We start from the raw sequence: 24,354 nt of genomic DNA on the forward strand, positions 1-24,354 counted from the left end.
GACCAGTTTTACATATTCGGCACGACATATATATATATATATATATATATATATATATTATATATATATATATATATATACTATATATATATATATATATATATGCAATAAGATCACAGTAAACAGGTGATTTTAGAATATGCAAAACAACCACTGTGAAAGAATAGAGAATTCCAAGCGCTTTCGTGACTACTCACATTATCAAGGAACAATGAAAGTAAAGCATCAAAGGAGAGTATATAAAGGGGTAGCGAGACAGCAGGCCCGCCGGCCGAACTAGACAGGTCCTTCACACAACCCACCATCAAACTATTATATTCCTGTCGACCATGGACTTGCTTGATACTACTACTTTCTCAACTTTTTGAGAAAGAGTAGTATCAAGCAAGTCCATGGTCGACAGGAATATAATTGAATCTTGTTTCATAAAAAGCAGTTTTGACAATAATATGAATATTTCCTTTGGTTTATATAAATTAGATCCATTTATAATTAATAGAATTTGGGAAGAATTTAATAATACATTGGACAAATAATAATTTTTTAAATCTCTTATTTCTTGGGTAGAATAGTTTGATGGTGGGTTGTGTGAAGGACCTGTCTAGTTCGGCCGGCGTGCCTGCTGTCTCGCGTCAGGTGTTGTGGGATCTGATAGTGAGGTGTGAGCTACCCCTTTATATACTCTCCTTTGATGCTTTACTTTCATTGTTCCTTGATAATGTGAGTAGTCACGAAAGCGCTTGGAATTCTCTATTCTTTCACAGTGGTTGTTTTGCATAATATATATATATATATATATATATATATATATATATATATATATATATATATATATATATATATATATATATATATATATATATAAACACTGATCTCTGGCTGAAGACTCGAACCTACGAACCTTAGAACAAGGTACACAGTGATTTACCAATCTACCCACACTGGACAATACCTTGGAGTCCAGCTTGCCCTAGACGTTGATCCAAGGCAGCCAGCTTTCAGGGAGAAGGCTCACAGCTTTTCATCTCATCCCCTGCATGCATCAGCCTTACTAGAGATTTTAACAATACAAGGAATTCGCAAGAGCAGGCGAAATATACACGAACACTGATCTCTGGCTGAAGGAGACTTGTCCAGTGTGGGTAGATTGGTATAGCACTGCGTACCTTGTTCTAAGGTTCGTAGGTTCGAGTCTCCTTCAGCAAGAGATCAGTGTTTGTGTATATTTCGCCTGCTCTTGCGAATTCCTTGCATATGTATGTATATACATACTGTGTATATATATACAGTATATATATATATATATATATATATATATATATATATATATATATGTCGTGCCGAATATGTAAAACTGGTCAATTAGCAAGAACTCATTTAAAATTAAGTCCTTTCTGAAATTTTCTCCTATACATTTAAAGATATATTTTTTCATTAATGTTAATGTAAAAATTTTTAATTTTGCACCAAAAGAATCTTAGAAAACTTACCTAACCTTATTATAAAAAGAACAATTTATTTTAGCCTAATCCAACTAAATATATTTTAGATTTGTTTACAATAATTTAATACTAAACAACCCCAGTGAAATATATTTTTTTTCGTTAGGTTCAGAATGATTTTGGCGAAATTATTGCATACACAAATTTTCACTTGTCCTATATGGCAAGATGAGCGTTGCTATTTAAGCCAAGATCGCAAGTTCTGCCTGTTCAGAACGACATATGTATATATATATATATATATATATATATATATATATATATATATATATATATATATATATATATATATATATATGTCGTGCCGAATATGTAAAACTGGTCAATTAGCAAGAACTCATTTAAAATTAAGTCCTTTCTGAACTTTTCTCTTATATGTTTATAGATATATTTTTTTCATTAATGTTAATGTAAAAAATTTTTAATTTTGCACCAAAAGAATCTTAGAAAACCTACCTAACCTTATTATAACAAGAGGAATTTATTTTAGCCTAACCCAACTAAATATATTTTAAATACGTTTACAATAATTTAGTACTAAACAAACACAATCAAATATATTTTTTTCGTTAGGTTCAGAATGATTTTGGCGAAATTATTGCATACACAAATTTTCACTTGTCCTATACGGCAAGATGAGCGTTGCTATTTAAGCCAAGATCGCAAATTCTGCCTATTCGGCACGACATATATATATATATATATATATATATATATATATATATATATATATATATGTGTGTGTATGTATATATATATATATATATATATATATATATATATATATATATATATATATATATATATATATATATATATATATATATATATATATATATATATATATGTGTGTGTGTGTGTGTGTGTGTGTAATATAAATATACATATATATATATATATATATATATATATATATATATATATATATATATATATATATATATATATATATATATATATATATATATATATATATATATATATATATATATATATATATATATATATTACATACAACAGTTAGGCTTTAGCTGTAATGTGACCAACACCACCACTACCACCACTACCACCACTACCACCACTACCACAACTACCACCACTACCACAACTACCCCACTACCACAACTACCACAACTACCCCACTACCACCACTACCACAACTACCCCACTACCACAACTACCCCACTACCACAACTACCACCACTACCCCACTACCACAACTACCACAACTACCCCAACTACCACCACTACCACAACTACCCCACTACCACAACTACCACCACTACCACAACTACCACCACTACCACAACTACCACCACTACCACCACTACCACAACTACCCCACTACCACAACTACCCCACTACCACAACTACCACCACTACCACAACTACCCCAACTACCACCACTACCACAACTACCCCACTACCACAACTACCACCACTACCACAACTACCAACACTACCACAACTACCCCACTACCACAACTACCACCACAACTACCCCACTACCACAACTACACCACTACCACAACTACCACCACTACCACAACTACCCCACTACCACAACTACCACCACTACCACAACTACCACCACTACCACAACGACCCAACTACCACCACTACCACAACTACCACCACTACCACAACTACCCCACTACCACAACTACCCCACTACCACAACTACCACCACTACCACAACTACCCCACTACCACAACTACCACCACTACCACAACTACCACAACTACCCCACTACCACAACTACCACCACTACCACAACTACCCCACTACCACAACTCCCCACTACCACAACTACCACCACTACCACAACTACCACCATTACCACAACTACCCCACTACCACAACTACCACCACTACCACAACTACCCCACTACCACAACTACCCCACTACCACAACTACCACCACTACCCCACTACCACCACTACCACAACTACCACCACTACCACAACTACCACCACTACCACAACTACCCCACTACCACAACTACCCCACTACCACAACTACCCCACTACCACAACTACCACCACTACCACAACTACCACCACTACCACAACTACCCCACTACCACAACTACCACCACTACCACAACTACCCCACTACCACAACTACCACCACTACCCCACTACCACAACTACCACCACTACCACAACTACCCCACTACCACAACTACCACCACTACCACAACTACCCCACTACCACAACTACCCCACTACCACAACTTCCCCACTACCACAACTACCACCACTACCACAACTACCACCACTACCACAACTACCACCACTACCACAACTACCACCACTACCACAACTACCCCACTACCACAACTACCACCACTACCACAACTACCCCACTACCACAACTACCACCACTACCACAACTACCACCACTACCACAACTACCCCACTACCACAACTACCCCACTACCACAACTACCACCACTACCACAACAACCACTACTACCACAACTACCACCACTACCACCACTAACAACTACCACAACTACCCCACTACCACAACTACCCCACTACCACAACTACCACCACTACCACAACTACCACAACTACCACTACTACCACAACTACCACCACTACCACAACTACCACCACTAACACAACTACCCCACTACCACAACTACCCCACTACCACAACTACCACCACTACCACAACTACCACCACTACCACAACTACCACCACTACCACAACTACAACCACTACCACAACTACCCCACTACCACAACTACCCCACTACCACAACTACCACCACTACCACAACTACCCCACTACCACAACTACCACCACTACCACAACTACCCCACTACCACAACTACCACCACTACCACAACTACCCCACTACCACAACTACCACCACTACCACAACTACCACCACTACCACAACTACCCCACTACCACAACTACCCCACTACCACAACTACCACCAATACCACCACTACCACAACTACCCCACTACCACAACTACCACCACTACCACAACTACCACAACTACCCCACTACCACAACTACCCCACTACCACAACTACCACAACTACCACCACTACCACAACTACCACCACTACCACAACAACCCCACTACCACAACTACCACCACTACCACAACTACCACCACTACCACAACTACCACCACTACCACAACTACCCCACTACCACAACTACCCCACTGCCACAACTACCCCACTACCACAACTACCACCACTACCCCAACTACCCCACTACCACAACTACCACCACTACCACAACTACCCCACTACCACCAACTACAACTACCACTACCACAACTACCACAACTACCACTACCACAACTACCCCACTACCACAACTACCACCACTACCACAACTACCACCACTACCACAACTACCACAACTACCCCACTACCACAACTACCACCACTACCACAACTACCACCACTACCACAACTACCCCACTACCACAACTACCACTACCCCAACTACCACCACTACCACAACTACCCCACTACCACAACTACCCCACTACCACAACTACCACCACTACCAACACTACCCCAACTACCCCACTACCACAACTACCACCACAACTACCCCCCTACCACAACTACCCCACTACCACAACTACCACCACTACCACAACTACCCCACTACCACAACTACCACCACTACCACAACTACCACCACTACCACAACGACCCTACTACCACAACTACCACCACTACCACAACTACCACCACTACCACAACTACCACCACTACCACAACTACCACCACTACCACAACTACCACCACTACCACAACTACCACCACTACCACAACTACCCCACTACCACAACTACCCCACTACCACAACTACCACCACTACCACAACTACCCCACTACCACAACTACCCCACTACCACAACTACCACCACTACCACAACTACCACCACTACCACAACTACCACCACTACCACAACTACCACCACTACCACAACTACCACCACTACCACAACTACCCCACTACCACAACTACCCCACTACCACAACTACCACCACTACCACAACTACCACCACTACCACAACTATCCCACTACCACAACTACCACCACTACCACAACTACCACCACTACCACAACTACCACCACTACCACAACTACCACCACTACCACAACTACCCCACTACCACAACTACCCCACTACCACAACTACCCCACTACCACAACTACCCCACTACCACAACTACCACCACTACCACAACTACCACCACTACCACAACTATCCCACTACCACAACTACCACCACTACCACAACTACCCCAACTACCACAACTACCCCACTACCACAACTACCACCACTACCACAACTACCCCACTACCACAACTACCACCACTACCACAACTACCCCACTACCACAACTACCCCACTACCACAACTACCCCACTACCACAACTACCCCACTACCACAACTACCACCACTACCACAACTACCACCACTACCACAGCTACCACCACTACCACAACTACCCCACTACCACAACTACCACCACTACCACAACTACCCCACTACCACAACTACCACCACAACTACCACCACTACCACAACTACCACTACCACAACTACCCCACTACCACAACTACCACCACTACCACAACTACCACCACTACCCACAACTACTACCACCACAACTACTACCACAACTACCCCAGGAAGTACTACCACAACTACTACCACAACTACCCCAGGAAGTACTACCACAACTACTACCACAACTACCCCAGGAAGTACTACCACAACTACTACCACAACTACCCCAGGAAGTACTACCACAACTACTACCACAACTACCCCACTACCACCACTACCACAACTAACACAACTACCCCACTACCACAACTACCACCACTACCACAACTACCACCACTACCACAACTACCACCACTACCACAACTACCACCACTACCACAACTACCCCACTACCACAACTACCCCACTACCACAACTACCACCACTACCACAACTACCACCACTACCACAACTACCACCACTACCACAACTACCCCACTACCACAACTACCACCACTACCACAACTACCCCACTACCACAACTACCACCACTACCACAACTACCACCACTACCACAACTACCCCACTACCACAACTACCCCACTACCACAACTACCACCACTACCACCACTACCACAACTACCCCACTACCACAACTACCACCACTACCACAACTACCACAACTACCCCACTACCACAACTACCCCACTACCACAACTACCACCACTACCACAACTACCACCACTACCACAACTACCACCACTACCACAACTACCCCACTACCACAACTACCCCACTACCACAACTACCACCACTACCACAACTACCACCACTACCACAACTACCCCACTACCACAACTACCCACTACCACAACTACCCCACTACCACAACTACCACCACTACCACAACTACCACCACTACCACAACTACCCCACTACCACAACTACCACCACTACCACAACTACCACCACTACCACAACTACCACCACTACCACAACTACCCCACTACCACAACTACCACCACTACCACAACTACCACCACTACCACAACTACCACCACTACCACAACTACCCCACTACCACAACTACCCCACTGCCACAACTACCCCACTACCAAAACTACCACAACTACCCCACTACCACAACTACCACCACTACCACAACTACCACAACTACCCCACTACCACAACTACCCCACTACCACAACTACCACCACTACCCCACTACCACCACTACCACAACTACCCCACTACCACAACTACCCCACTACCACAACTACCACCACTACCACAACTACCACCACTACCACAACTACCCCACTACCACAACTACCACCACTACCACAACTACCACCACTACCACAACTACCCCACTACCACAACTACCACCACTACCACAACTACCCCACTACCACAACTACCACCACTACCACAACTACCACCACTACCACAACTACCACCACTACCACAACTACCCCACTACCACAACTACCACAACTACCACCACTACCATTACTACCCCACTACCACAACTACCACCATTACCACAACTACCCCACTACCACAACTACCACCACTACCACAACTACCACCACTACCACAACTACCCCACTACCACAACTACCACCACTACCACAACTACCACCACTACCACAACTACCACCACTACCACAACTACCACCACTACCACAACTACCACCACTACCACAACTACCACCACTACCACAACTACCACCACTACCACAACTACCACCACTACCACAACTACCACCACTACCACAACTACCACCACTACCACAACTACCCCACTACCACAACTACCCCACTACCACAACTACCACCACTACCACAACTACCACCACTACCACAACTACCCCACTACCACAACTACCACCAGTACCACAATTACCACCACTACCACAACTACCACCACTACCACAACTACCACCACTACCACAACTACCCCACTACCACAACTACCACCACTACCACAACTACCACCACTACCACAACTACCACCACTACCACAACTACCACCACTACCACAACTACCACCACTACCACAACTACCACCACTACCACAACTACCCCACTACCACAACTACCACCATTCAGCACGGAGACATGGAGAAAGTGAAAGCAATAAATAATACCGGGATGATAATAAGAGGGTTACGCCTTTCTAACGTCGGAGAGAGAGTATCTCCCCACATTATTATTATTATTATTATTATTATTATTATTATTATTACTGGTTTAGGTTATCTCTGAAAGGGTCAGCCCGTCGTTAAAAACGTGAAAGCTTTGGAAGCCAGTGGGGAGGGAAGGTAATCAGGTTTTGAGCCAAGGAAGGAGAGGCTCTCTCTCCTCCCTTGGATCAAGAGCCACTCACCGGTATCTGATGGGATAAATTCTCCCAATTTTCTGCACACAGAAATCACTCCCTACAAGAGCAAAATACTTGACAGGGGAGCCGTGAGTACACTGAGATAGCACAGCAAGTGTAAGAAGTTCAAGACTGTTCAACAGCCTGCCATCAGACGCAAGAGGAATTGCCAACAGACCCCTGGCTGTCTTCCAGAATTGGATATGTTACTAAAGTCAGTATCTGACCAGCCAGGCTTTGGTTCGTACGTTGGATTGCTTGCAGGCCAGGAGTAACAGCCTGGTTGGTCAGGCCTTGCCTCACCGGTAGTCCTGGCCACAGCCGCGGGGGCGTTGACCCCCGAACAACCTCCAGACAGACTTGCTAGTCCAGTAGCTAACCATGGTAGTTAGTACACTTAACTAGCTAAAACCTACTAGCTATGTACCTCCCTGTAGGTTCTATTTAAGTAATTAGGTCAGATAAATGCGACTCAGTATCACCTGACGTCTAAAACTCTGAGTAGTAAAGAATAATAATAATAATAATAATAACTAATAATAATAACTAATATTAATAATAACTAATAATAATAACTAATATTAATAATAACTAATAATAATAATAATAACTAATAATAATAATAATAATAATAACTAATAATAATAACTAATAATAATAATAATAATAATAATAATAATAATAATAATAATAATAATAATAATAACTAATAATAATAATAATAATAATAATAATAATAATAATAATAATAATAATAATAATAATAATAACTAATAATAATAACTCAGTAAAGAAACAATAAACTATAATTTTTAAGCAGAGAAATATATTAGAATAATAATGATAATTAAGGGAATAAATTTTTACTGACGTACGAGTAAATGTCTGGCTTATTTATTTGTTTATTTATGGGATACGTCGCGAGAACTTCTTAGCGTCAGTACGTCAGCGTTCCTGCACGGCTGGAAAGTTGCTGTACTTGAGGGAACGATGGTACACGTACCCACACACACGTACCCACACACACGTACCCACATATTCACACACACACACACACACACACACACACACACACACACACACATACACACACACACATACACATACATGCACACATACATGCACACACATACATACAGCGTCTAATGGACAAGTGCCTAGGACAAAATGGTAACTAACACACACACGGCTCCTGGAGTTCAACCCCACCAAGTGTCAAGTCATGAAGATTGGGGAAGGGCAAAGAAGACCGCAGACGGAGTACAGTCTAGGGGGGCCAGAGACTACAAACCTCACTCAAGGAAAAAGATCTTGGGGTGAGTATAACACCAGGCACATCTCCTGAGGCGCACATCAACCAAATAACTGCTGCAGCATATGGGCGCCTAGCAAACCTCAGAACAGCATTCCGACATCTTAATAAGGAATCGTTCAGGACCCTGCACACTGTGTATGTTAGGCCCATATTGGAGTATGCGGCACCAGTTTGTAACCCACACCTAGCCAAGCACGTAAAGAAACTAGAGAAAGTGCAAAGGTTTGCAACAAGACTAGTCCCAGAGCTAAGGGGTATGTCCTACGAGGAGAGGTTAAGGGAAATCAAATTGACGACACTGGAGGACAGGAGAGATAGGGGGGACATGATAACGACATACAAAATACTGATAGGAATTGACAAGATGGACAAAGACAGGATGTTCCAGAGACTGGACACAGTAACAAGGGGACACAGTTGGAAGTTGAAGACACAGATGAATCACAGGGATGTTAGGAAGTATTTCTTCAGCTACAGTAGTCAGGAAGTGGAATAGTTTGGGAAACGATGTAGTGGAGGCAGGATCCATACATAGCTTTAAGCAGAGGTATGATAAAGCTCTCGGTTCAGGGAGAGTGACCTAGTGGCGACCAGTGAAGAGGCGGGGCCAGGAGCTTGGACTCGACCCTGCAACCTCAAGTAGGTGAGTACAACTAGGCGAGTACAACTAGGCGAGTACAACTAGGTGAGTACACACACACACACACACACACACACACACACACACACACACACACACACACACACACACACACACACCTCAGCCCAGCTGACAAAAAACAGCTCCATGTCAGTGGTATCACACGAGCAGTGTCAGCCACCGAGAATTTGTTACTCATTTTCGCTGGAAACTGCCAGTGGAATGTGGTGCTCATTCATGACTGGATGAACCCCGATTCGATACCCAGGAGAGTCGAAACGTATATATACGTTTCTCCCCCTGTTTATCAGTAAATAGGTACTTGGGCATTAGTAAACTGTTGTGGTAGCGATCAACAAGAAAAAAGAACAATAATGTAAATACGTTACATTCTTTAGCTGTGGGTTCTCTTAGCTCTTCTTTCTTCTTCTCCACCTCCTCCTACCCCTTCATTTTTCTTCTCATTTGTCGCCGTCTCCTTATTCCTTTCTCTTTTACTTCAACTCAGGCGGAAGAGACGCTTCGCTAGTACATAATTCGGGTCATCATTTGATCTTGTGGTTTTAACCTGCGTGTCTGGGGGCCGGCCGACCTTGCAAGACGAGTTCCTTGCCGTTGCAAAGGTCAAGTGCAAGTGTGCAGCCTCTCGCTGTGTTTATGTCAGACGACAAGAGTTTTTTAAGAAGCTTCCCAGCGGTGAGGAAGAGTGTTGACTCACCTGCCAAGACTGTCGTTTGTATGTTACGGTGAGATTAGTAACACACGGAGAATCTTTAATGTTAGCACGAAATGCCCCCGGTATGTTAGTGGCTTCCTGCTAACGCACTCTATGACAGATACAAAGTGGGAACGAATGCTGAGGTTCCCTGTCACACTAATGCAATATTTGACGATATCCTTATTGACTCTACTTGAGTTTCCCCCCTCAGGCTGACGGAATTTTGCACTATATATACGAGTAGTTGAAGACGGGAGGCAGAAGGGTGGTGAGAGAGGCATGTGGTTTGTGAGAGATACAGGAGGGTGGTGAGAGAGGCATGTGGTTGGTGAGAGAGGCAGGTGGGTGGCGAGAGAGGCAGGAGGGTGGTGCGAGAGAGGCAGGAGGGTGGTGGTGAAAGAGGCAGGAGGGTGGTGGTGAAAGAGGCAGGAGGGTGGTGGTGAGAGAGGCAGGAGGTGGTGGTGAGAGAGGCAGGAGGGTGGTGGTGAGAGAGGCAGGTGGGTGGTGGTGAGAGAGGCAGGGGGGGGGTGGTGAGAGAGGCAGGTGGGTGGTGGTGAGAGAGGCAGGTGGGTGGTGGTGAGAGAGGCAGGTGGGTGGTGGTGAGAGAGGCAGGTGGGTGGTGGTGAGAGAGGCAGGTGGGTGGTGGTGAGAGGCAGGTGGGTGGTGGTGAGAGAGGCAGGTGGGTGGTGAGAGAGGCAGGTGAGTGGTGAGAGAGGCAGAAGGGTGGTGAGAGAGGCAGAAGGGTGGTGAGAGAGGCAGGGCAACGTGTGGCAAGAATACTGGCTTATACAACAAGTAGGTTAGTAGGGAACCGGGCGCCTCCTCTCCTGCCATTACTGTGCCTGACCAGGTGACCAGTGAAGTACTGGAACGGAGAGAGAAAGCAAGGAGGGTGGAGAAAGCAGAGAGAACAGGATAATGAAGAAAGCAACGACAGGGTGAGAAAAAGACGAAAACATCAAGGAACAGGAGATAAAGGAAGATGACGAAAGCAATGACTAGAAAGATGAAGGAAGCACTGAGAAGGAGGGACAGTGACGCACTGGAATAGGAAAGACTGAATAATTACAAAGGAGAGGGAGATTAGTGAAGCAGGGGTAGGGGAAGAAAACTAATAAACCCCAGTACCTGAGAAGGAATGGGGGATTTAGAGGAGATGAGGAAGAGGGAAGGGAGAGAGAAAGGTGGAGAAGGTGCAAGGAGAAAGATGAGGTATGGAAGGAGCAGCGAAGCTGGTAAGTACAGGAGAGCACAACAGTGTGATGTATATACAAGAAACAGTGAGATATGACAAAGGAAGTCCTACTCACAGACATGGGCTCCACTCACAGGCATGGGCTCCACTCACAGACATGGGTTCCCACTTGCATGGGCTCCACTCACAGGCATGTTTTCCACTCACAGGCATGGGCTTCACTCACAGAAATGGGCTCCACTCATAGAAATGGGCTCCACTCACAGAAATGGGCTCCACTCACAGAAATGGGCTCCACTCACAGAAATGGGCTCCACTCACAGAAATGGGCTCCATTCACAGGCATAAATTCCACTCACAGGCATGGGTTCCACTCACAGGCATGGGCTCCATTCACAGGCATGGGCTCCACTCACAGAAATGGGCTCCACTCACAGATATGGGCTCCACTCACAGATATGGGCTCCACTCACAGATATGGGCTCCACTCACAGGCATAGATTCCACTCAGGCATGGGCTCCACTCACAGGCATGGGCTCCACTCTCAGAAATGGGCTCCACTCACATGCATGGGTTCCACTCACAGGCATGGGCTCCACTCACAGGCATGGGCTCCACTCACAGGCATGGGCTCCACTCACAGGCATGGGCTCCACTCACAGGCATGGGCTCCACTCACAGGCATGGGTTCCACTCACAGGCATGGGCTCCTCTCACAGGCATGGGCTCCACTCACAGGCATGGGCTCCACTCACAGGCATGGGCTCCACTCACAGGCATGGGCTCCACTCATAGAAAAAAAACCTTTGACCACAAATGTAATTCTCAATTAAGCATCTTCATACTCACTTTCAACACCCAATCACCAACCATCTGTTTTCACCCTTCACCAAGCTTAACTCTGTGGTGACTGTGGTGGTTAGCTGCTATGGGCGTTGTGGTAGTCGTTGCTGTTGTCGTAGTAGCTTGATGCTGGATGCTGGAAGCTGCTCAGGGGAAGGGAGTGGCTGGAACAATTACTGGATGAGAAATGCGTACCCGTTCTTCAATCAAGAGAGATTCTTCTCAGAATGGCGATTAATATTGCCCAACTCTGTTCTATCTTCGCTAAAGGGGAGGTTTATAATATAGCGAGCTTGATATAGCAACCTTCGCCTTGGCATCTGCAGGATGATATCCCGGGACACCAACATAGTCCACGGACCAAGAGAACTCCGCAACGTTACGTTGCATGTGGAGACACGCTAACCACTCCTGGATTTTTTTGGACCACAGTGTGGACAGAAGTATACTGGCCAGGACCCATTGGGAATCTAAGCAGACAGTGAACTGAGATTCGACTAAGCCAGCTAGCAGAACTAGACCAGATGGGGATCGAGTGGAGTTCCACAGTCAACATAGATGACTCATTTAGAAACCGTGCAGAGTACAAGTTCTCACCGGTGATCACCGCAAAGCCAACACCGCCTTCACTTTTTGACCCGTCAGTAAAGAACATTATCCCTAAAGCATTAACAAATTTATGCTCTTTGACCACAGATACATTAGGCTTCAGACCAGGAGAGCACCTCATTTCTCACCACCAAACACATGAAACCACTGACGAGAAAAGAGCGACCCAGCACAAACTGGGTACTAGGTGCATGCCGAACCCGAAACAGGCAGCACAGGCCTAGCTCCTCATGGCGGAAATTCAAGGAACATTCACCAGATTCAGTAAGAGGACGTGCAGAATGCACCCGTGCAGGGTCGTATACCTAGACGATAAACAGGGTTTAACAAGTGCAGAAGTTCAGCGTTGACTGAGGAGTGGAGTTGGCAGCGACACTCCAGCCTGGAACTACACAAGGCAGCAAGCAGGTGGAGCAGTGTTGAAAATAGTATAAAGTACCAACAAGTTGATGATTAAGATACATGTGCAACAGTTGGGTAGCTTTATTGTTAATACGCTTCGCCTCCGGTAGGCTTCATCAATCAAATACAGAAGAGAAGTATTGCAGGCAGCTGGAGTAGGGACGATGCGGGAGCATTGTCCACCGACGTACCACCCACCATCGGTGGGGAAGCACCTTAAGAACGTTGAAGATTGAGACACTTATGCAGCATATGGGAATCTTTATTCAGGAAACGTTTCGCCACACAGTGGCGAAACGTTTCCTGAATAAAGATTCCCATATGCTGCATAAGTGTCTCAATCTTCAACTTGTCGGTTTTTCAAACCATTCATCACACCTTAAGAACGTCTAGAACCCGCAGATCATAATAGACGGATGTTTGGTAGACACAGTGAGCAGTCATTAAGAAATAAGAGATATTGGCCAGACGGAGGTATTGCTAGTTTGATAACAGTGAGAGGACATAACGCACTGTAGACGGAGGTACCGCTAGTCTGGCATCAGTGACTGGACTGAACCCACCACAGACGGAAGCGCAGTTTCATGGTCAACAGTGACTGGACACAATTCGCCACATAAACTATAGCACCGTGTCATCCATTACAGTCGATGCAAGAATTTGTACGTGTGTAGCATCTTCGAAGACACAGCGAGCCTCCAAGCCGATATAAAACAGGTCTTCCAGTGGACCACTGACGGCAATATAATGTTCAATGAGGATAAATTCCCATTACTAAGTTGTTACAAAATTGAGGAAATTAAAAAAAAAAGGTTAAAATACAAGACAAACTCAAACCACTCAACAGAGTGGAAGTCTAATGTGAGAGACCTGGGAGTAATAATATCAGAGAATTTCACTCTCAAGAAACACAAGAATCTTCTTATCGTAACCACGAGGAAAATTATTTGATAGATAATAAAAACTTTCATGATGATATTTCAAGTCAATGGTAACACTTTTCCGGTCACCTGTCTTCTCTCATTTGAATTACTGCTCTGTGTACAGGAAACCTTTACTGATCTAATAACCTCAGCCAAGCACCTAAATTACTCTGAAGCAATACTGGTCACATTGCCCTTGTTTTAAAAGCACCGAATGAGTGCTCCCACACCTGCTTCTCTATCTGTTTGCAACCATACCCGAGTACGCAGCGCCAGGGTAAAGCCTTCTTCTAGTCAGTTCAAGGAAAACTAGTAGATAGTCAACATTGCAACAGACTGAGGGAGGAGACAGTGAGGTCACAGTTGATGCCGCTGGTACAGACAAGTCACAGAAATGCTGGCTGTGAAATCTCATATTGTAAGCGTCGTGGATCACTGGTTCAGAATTTTGCCTCATACGCCAGCACCACGGTTCGAGTCCCTGTCCTTTCTGTTTATTTATATATTATATATATATATATATATATATATATATATATATATATATATATATATATATATATATATATATATATATATATATATATATGCAAAACAACCACTCTGAAAGAATAGAGAAATTCCAAGCGCTTTCGTGACTACTCACATTATCATAGTTCCTTGATAATGTGAGTAGTCACGAAAGCGCTTGGAATTTCTCTATTCTTTCAGAGTGGCTGTTTTGCATATTTTGAAATCACCTGTTTACTGTGATCTTATTGCATATATATATATATATATATATATATATATATATATATATATATATATATATATATATATATATATATATATATGCGTGTTTAGCGCTTCCCCATACCCCCCACCATACAGTATTATACTTCTTGGTTCAACACACAGATGCTGCAGTCTGGAGGTAATATTTGTGTCATGGGACAATACTGGAGTTTAATTCCTCGGATTTCATCTTAAATGTTGATTATTATGCAACTTCTCTAACATGAAGGAGGTTGCGTGATATGGTATCATTAAAACGAAGTACGTTAACGGGGCTGCGCAACTTGGAATTGCCAAAACGGCGTATGTAATGGGGGTTGCACACTGTTGCATTGCTACGATGCACTAATTCCATCTTAGGCGAAATTGAATTATGGGTCAAATATTTGGCTAACCAGCACTTGCACTGTGACTAACTCTGCCATCAAAGAAATGTTGAAATGCAATCATTTTGATCACCATAAATGTCGATATTATGTTGATTATTATATTTGCATATCAGTGCTCCACTATGGTAATTAATGTGTCCATTAAGGTGTGAACGATGATCATCTTACCTCTCTTAGTTTGTTGACGCTCCGGTTTAATATCCTCAATGTGTAGATTATGATGTATATTTATCGCCTACGTTCTAAGAAGTACATTTGTAGGAACTTGAAGCACTCCCAGTAAATTAGGTGCGTGACTGAATGCTCCACCACCATCCACAAGTGTCCACTTCCACTAAGGTGAGGCTACTGAACCTTGACACTGTTTTACACTTTTAACTCTGGGGACAACCCACGAGAATGGGAAATCCTTCTTCCTGTGTCTCTGATATTTCTCCCTTCTGTCCGATAAAGCTTCTCCAGGTGGGTGATGTAACGTTCTGAGTGTTGACAGATGTTTTGGGAGGATTTATACAGTGGTGAACCAATCAGAAAGTAATGTTTTTCCACTTTAAATCGACAAGACCGTAGCAAAACTTGTCTCCAGAAACTAAGCTCCATAACCCCGCTCTTGCCAGCAAATGTGTTTCTTTCGCTAAATTTATATTTCCACTAAATAATATTCAGTTCGGATCATTATAATCAACATTATACTACTGGAGCGTTGTTTTAAATTCTGGATTGAGAGTTTCAATAATGGAATAATTCTTTCTCGCATAATTATTGTGTTTATTATCTACTTGGTACTTGGCAACACTTTTGTTTACGTTTAACAAACCAAATATGACGCTGCTCGTTAATTAACTTGAATGAAACAAAGTGTTTAAGTTATATACACTGAGTAGTGTATATATCTCAGTGTATATACACTAAGAGGTCTTTGTCTTTCAGCTTATTTACACTGAAAGGAAATTATATATATATATATATATATATATATATATATATATATATATATATATATATATATATATATATATATATATATATATATTATTATTATTTTTTTTTTTTTTTTTTTTTTTTTTTTTTTTTTTTTTTTTTTATTATCACACTGGCCGATTCCCACCAAGGCAGGGTGGCCCGAAAAAGAAAAACTCTCACCATCATTCACTCCATCACTGTCTTGCCAGAAGGGTGCTTTACACTACAGTTTTTAAACTGCAACATTAACACCCCTCCTTCAGAGTGCAGGCGAATAGGCAGAACTTGCGATCTTGGCTTAAATAGCAACGTTCATCTTGCCATATAGGACAAGTGAAAATTTGTGTATGTAACAATTTCGCCAAAATCATTCTGAACCTAACGAAAAAAATATATTTCACTGTGTTTGTTTAGTATTAAATTACTGATGAACTTTTTTCAAGGGTTCTTAAAGAGTGTTAAAATGGAACTCTGTGAACTTTTGAATAGACTGATGCAGTGGTCGGAGAAGTGGCAGATGCAGTTTAATATTGACAAATGCAAAGTTCTAAATGTTGGACAGGACAATAACCATGCGACATATAAACTAAATAATGTAGATCTTAATATTACTGATTGCAAAAAGGATTTAGGAGTTCTGGTTAGCAGTAATCTAAAACCAAGACAACAGTGCATTAGTGTTCGCAATAAAGCTAACAGAATTCTTGGCTTCATATCTAGAAGTATAAATAATAGAAGTCCTCAGGTTGTTCTTCAACTCTATATATCCTTGGTTAGGCCTCATTTAGACTATGCTGCACAGTTCTGGTCACCGTATTACAGAATGGATATAAATGCTCTGGAAAACGTACAGAGGAGGATGACAAAGTTGATCCCATGTATCAGAAATCTTCCCTATGAGGATAGACTGAGGCCCTGAATCTGCACTCTCTCGAAAGGCGTAGAATTATGGAGGATGTGATCGAGGTGTATAAATGGAAAACAGGAATAAATAAAGGGGATGTAAATAGTGTGCTGAAAATTTCCAGCCAATTCTCTGGAAAATGTACAAAGGAGGATGACAAAGTTGATCCCATGTATCAGAAACCTTCCCTATGAGGATAGACTGAAGGCCCTGAAACTGCACTCTCTAGAAAGACGTAGAATTAGGGGGGATATGATTGAGGTGTATAAATGGAAGACAGGAATAAATAAAGGGGATGTAAATAGTGTGCTGAAAATATCTAGCATAGACAGGACTCGCAGCAATGGTTTTAAGTTGGAAAAATTCAGATTCAGGAAGGATATAGGAAAGTACTGGTTTGGTAATAGAGTTGTGGATGAGTGGAACAAACTCCCAAGTACCGTTATAGAGGCCAGAACGTTGTGTAGCTTTAAAAATAGGTTGGATAAATACATGAGTAGATGTGGGTGGGTGTGAGTTAGACCTGATAGCTTGTGCTACCAGGTCGGTTGCCGTGTTCCTCCCTTAAGTCAATGTGACCTGACCTGACTAGGTTGGGTGCATTGGCTTAAGCCGGTAGGAGACTTGGACCTGCCTCGCATGGGCCAGTAGGCCTTCTGCAGTGTTCCTTCGTTCTTATGTTCTTATGTTCTTAAGACAGGACTCACAGCAGTGGTTTCATGTTGGAAAAATTCAGATTCAGGAAGGATATAGGAAAGTACTGGTTTGGTAATAGAGTTGTGGATGAGTGGAACAAACTCTCGAGTACAGTTATTCAGGCTAAAACGTTGTGTAGTTTTAAAAATAGATTAGATAAATACATGAGTGGGTGTGGGTGGGTGTGAGTTGGACCTGACTAGCTTGTGCTGCTGGGTCTGGTGCCGTGCTCCTTCCTTGAGTGGAGTTGACCAGACTGGGTGGGTCATTGAGCTAATCCGGGGGGAGGGACATGGACCTGCTCCGCATGGGTCAGTAGGCTTGTTGCAGAGTTCCTTCTTTCTTATGTTCTTATGTTCTAATAAGGTTAGGTAAGTTTTCTAAGATTCTTTTGGTGCAAAATTAAAATTTTTTACTTTAACATTAATGAAAAAAAATATATCTTTAAACGTATAAAAGAAAATTTCAGAAAGGACTTAATTTAAATGAGTTCTTGCTAATTGACCAGTTTTACATATTCGACACGACATATATATATATATATATATATATATATATATATATATATATATATATATATATATATATATATATATATATATATATATATATATATATATATATATATAATTTCCTGTTGCAACAAAAAAAATAATGAATATTTGGCAGTGAGAGGTAGGCAGCCACATGGAGATAATAACAGAATGAAAGTATCTCTATATTTTCTCCTCCAATTAAGGTCTTCTTCAGCAGATGGGAACCTCAGATGGACGTCGAGATACACAAACTTTTACTAATGTGTTCCTGTCACACTGTGGGTTCCTCCAATTCATGTTATTTCCTTTTGATTAACTATGACCAGTGTACAGAAATCCCACTTTGACAGCTAATTCTCTTTTTCTCTCTCTAGTTGGTGCAGGTTCTGCTGGCGCTGTGGTGGCAAACCGCTTGTCGGAGGACCCAGCCTTCAGTGTACTGCTGCTGGAGGCTGGAGGAGACGAGACTGAGATTAGTGATGTGCCAGCCCTGGCAGGCTACCTGCAGCTCTCAAAGATGGACTGGATATACAAGACTGAACCTCAGGAGTCAGCTTGCCTGGCTATGGCTGGCAGGGTAAGTCTCTACTACCACCATCACCACCACCACCACCGCCACCACCACCACCACCACCACCACCACCACCACCACCACTACCACCACTACCTCTTCCTGCCTATATATACCCGTCCTGCTCTACTTCTCGTTAGTGTGACTTTGTAAGTGGTCCAAGTCGGACCGAAACGTCGTCGTAAGCTCCTCTCTTCTATGTGCGGGTTATTTGTGTATAAGTCTCTCTCTCTCTCTCTCTCTCTCTCTCTCTCTCTCTCTCTATCTCTCTCTCTCTCTCTCTCTCTCTCTCTCTTTCTCTCTCTCTCTCTTTTTTTTTTTTTTTTTTTTTTTTTTTTTTTTTTTGTTTTTTTTTTTTTTTTTTTTTTTTTTTTTTTTTACACATGGTTTGACAAGGTTAAGGATCCCTAGCTTTATTGTCAAGCTATTTACAGGTTAAGGATTCCTAACTTTATTGGCAAGCTAAGAGCTGTTACCTACATCAGCTCATTTGAAAGCATTTTTATTGTTATGAGACATACAAGTAGGGAACAGGATGAAGTTGGAGCCATCTGTGGGCCAGCATTTTGATTTGATCAACTGACTTTATCTCGTTGACATCATTATGCTATACTAATGTGTTCCATACTCGAGTCATCCTGGGTATATATGATCTCAGATGGAGTGATGTTCTGGAGAAGGGTACAGCCAGAGTGAAGTTGCTGCTTTCTGCCCGTCTTGTGGTATAGAAGCTTGCTTCACGCTGTCCTCGAAGTGGATCCAAGTGTGGTATTTTGACAATATTGGCCTTGTACATAACAGTAAGGCCACCCACATCTCTCCTGTGTTGAAGGCTCTGCTGAAATGACAGATCTATCCAGGATGGGTCCAGGCGAGAGATGAGGCGTCTTGCTCTGTTCTCTACTCTGTCAAAGCAGCCGCAGATGAGAGGGGGGGACAGGCAAACCAAGAAAGTGGAGCATACTCAAGGTGTGAGCGTACTTGTGCCTCGTACAGAATCTTGCAACCCCTACTGACAAGCAGATGAGAGATATGGCGAAGTGCTGTAAGCTTCCTGGCTGCCTTGTTTGCAAGATTTACAACATGGTTCTTCATGGTTAGTTTGGAGTCAAATTTCACCCCAAGGATATCAACTTCTTCTCCAGGTGCCAACACCCTCCCATTTATCCTTACTACTGCACCAGCATTACCATCATGGTGCCTAGAGACGATCATCATTTGCATTTTCTCAGGTGCAAATGTTACTTGCCATGTATTTCCCCAAGCTGATATAGCTCTTAGCTGGTGATTGGTGTAGCTTAGAGCAGCTGGCATTTCTTCTCTTGGATAAGTGAATGTCAGTGTACAGTCGTCTGCATATGCATGTGATTCTGGGATGAGATGAAGAAGGTCGTTGAAGTAGACATTCCATAACAATGGTCCCAGCACGCTTCCTTGTGGAACACTTGCAACACTAGATCTTCCTACTGAGTCCCTTGATGCTGGCGAAGGGCTCTTGATCAGAGGACTTAGAGTTGCTCTTACCTTCCTTATATTAAACCTTATTGCCACTTCTCCAAGCGTTATATGAACCCCTTAGGTTTAGTGTTTTTCAATATTAATAATAATAATAATAATAATAATAATAATAATAGTTCTCTAAACATGTCTGAATCTTCTTGTCTATTCATAACCTCATCCATGCAAAAGGGCACCTGTGAGCAACTTTGGGCACCTGTGAGCAGCTTAGAGCACCTGTGATCACCTTAGGGCGCCCTCGGGCACTTTTGGGGAGTGTCTGGAATGGATCTAATGATCGTATTAAATCATATAATTGTATACACCATTTCATATACTCCTCACACAGTATATAGACCGAGACATACGCATTTTTTATTGTATATACATCAACGTGATTAAGGGAAGGATTCCCCCTGTGGAGTTTATTGGTTAATAAAGTCCCTGGTGGGCGAAACGTCTTCACATTAAAGAGCCATAAGCGGCAGTTTGTGTCTTGTTTACATACTGTGGCTCGTATGGTAAATGTATGGAATAATTTATGTTTATATCTGAATTCCGATCTGGGATTGACATTCTGTGTCCCGGTTCAGGAGGCCTCGGCCTTCAAACACCCTTCCTCTTTCTCATTCTCCTCCTCCTCCATCTTCTGCTTTACTAGCCTTGTCTCACTTAGATAATACACAATAGTCCTAAAGTTAGGTAGAAGTAGGTAGTTCTCAGTAGCTAGCCTCGGAGTGGACTGCCAAGTGTTCTATTATCTCTCAATCTCGTGTACATGAGATGGCTGTTGAAGCCACGGTGTTGTGACTTATGCTTCTTGGTGATTACCTGGTTTATTCATTGTGGTCCTCAGCGGTGTAATTGGCCGAGGGGCAAGGTAATGGGAGGGTCGTCCGTGCTGAACTACATGTTGTACGTGAGAGGTAACAGACGTGACTACGACCAGTGGGAAGCCCTCGGCAACCCCGGCTGGGGCTTCAACACTGTCCTACACTACTTCAAGAAGTCAGAAGACAACAGGAACCCTTACATCGCCAAGAATCGTGAGTATAACAGCAGCAACTTTTTCCAATAGCCTTTTTTTCGTATCTTATCTCCGAGAAACATTAGCGTGCTTGATAAATGCAAAAATATCGGAAATGGAGTCACAGGATCAGTGCTTACCGACCCCTTTCGGCTCACTCTTGTCAAACACCATATTTCAAGCATTGTATATTTATCCTGACTTGACCTGATTCTCTGGGTCACAGAGCGCTATCACGGCACGGGTGGTTACCTGACGGTGCAGGAGGCACCCTGGAGGACCCCCCTCGCCACCGCCTTCGTCGAGGGAGGCATCGAGCTGGGCTACGAGAACAGGGACTACAACGCTGAGTTCCAGACAGGTGGGTTCGGTTAGAGTCCGTGTTTCCCGGTCGGTCGGGTTCAGTTCGAGGAGGGAGTGTGTCGCTGCTTGCTTGCCGCGGTCCTCATCAATCTTTTTTTCGCACATTATATACCACGACGTGTTTCTCTAAGCGTATATACACCAAGGGTTGTATAACTCTCAATGTATATACACCGATGGTTGTATAACTCTCAGTGTATATATACCGAGGGTTGTATAACTCTCAGTGTATATATACCGAGGGTTGTATAACTCTCGGTGTATATATACCGAGAGTTGTATAACTCTCGGTGTATACACCGAGGGTTATATAACTCTCGGTGTATATATACCGAGGGTTGTATAACTCTCGGTGTATACACCGAGGGTTGTATAACTCTCAGTGTATATATACCGAGGGTTGTATAACTCTCAGTGTATATATACCGAGGGTTGTATAACTCTCGGTGTATATACACCAAGGGTTGTATAACTCTCAATGTATATACACCGAGGGTTGTATAACTCTCAGTGTATATATACCGAGGGTTGTATAACTCTCAGTGTATATACACCGAGGGTTGTATAACTCTCGGTGTATATACAATAAAAGGAATCCCTCATTGTTAACACATTGATGTGTTTCAGCGTATATACGCAGAGAAGTGTGCACCTCAGCGTATGTACGCCGAGAAGTGTGCACCTCAGCGTATGTACGCCGAGAAGTGTGCACCTCAGCGTATGTACGCCGAGAAGTGTGCACCTCAGCGTATGTACGCAGAGAAGTGTGCACCTCAGCGTATGTACGCAGAGAAGTGTGCACCTCAGCGTATGTACGCCGAGAAGTGTGCACCTCAGCGTATGTACGCCGAGAAGTGTGCACCTCAGCGTATGTACGCCGAGAAATGTGCACCTCAGCGTATGTACGCCGAGAAGTGAGCACCTCAGCATATGTATGCTGAGAAGTGTGCACCTCAGCGTATGTACGCCGAGAAGTGTGCACCTCAGCGTATGTACGCCGAGAAATGTGCACCTCAGCGTATGTACGCCGAGAAGTGAGCACCTCAGCGTATGTATGCCGAGAAGTGTGCACCTCAGCGTATGTACGCTGAGAAGTGTGCACCTCAGCGTATGTACGCCGAGAAGTGTGCACCTCAGCGTATGTACGCCGAGAAGTGAGCACCTCTGCGTATGTACGCCGAGAAATGTGCACCTCAGCGTATGTACGCCGAGAAGTGAGCACCTCTGCGTATGTACGCCGAGAAGTGAGCACCTCAGCATATGTATGCCGAGAAGTGTGCACCTCTGCGTATGTACGCCGAGAAGTGTGCACCTCAGCGTATGTACGCCGAGAAGTGAGCACCTCTGCGTATGTACGCCGAGAAGTGAGCACCTCAGCATATGTATGCCGAGAAGTGTGCACCTCAGCGTATGTACGCCGAGAAGTGTGCACCTCAGCGTATATACGCCGAGAAGTGTGCACCTCAGCGTATGTACGCCGAGAAGTGTGCACCTCAGCGTATGTACGCCGAGAAGTGTGCACCTCAGCGTATATACGCCGAGAAGTG

General features: G+C 43.6%; 1 protein-coding gene across 1 annotated transcript in view; it reads left to right on the forward strand.

The window, feature by feature from the left end:
- The window catches only part of LOC128692861 (glucose dehydrogenase [FAD, quinone]-like), a 98,316-nt gene that overhangs the window by 44,225 nt on the left and 29,737 nt on the right, over window positions 1-24,354 (forward strand). Inside the window, exons 2-4 of the mRNA XM_070094346.1 lie at window positions 19,724-19,926; window positions 22,274-22,463; window positions 22,671-22,805. Of these exons, the coding sequence (XP_069950447.1) occupies window positions 19,724-19,926; window positions 22,274-22,463; window positions 22,671-22,805 (528 nt within the window). The remainder of the gene's footprint in view (window positions 1-19,723; window positions 19,927-22,273; window positions 22,464-22,670; window positions 22,806-24,354) is intronic.

Source organism: Cherax quadricarinatus, chromosome 45 (genome assembly GCF_038502225.1).
Source record: "Cherax quadricarinatus isolate ZL_2023a chromosome 45, ASM3850222v1, whole genome shotgun sequence".
Lineage (NCBI taxonomy): Eukaryota > Metazoa > Arthropoda > Malacostraca > Decapoda > Parastacidae > Cherax > Cherax quadricarinatus.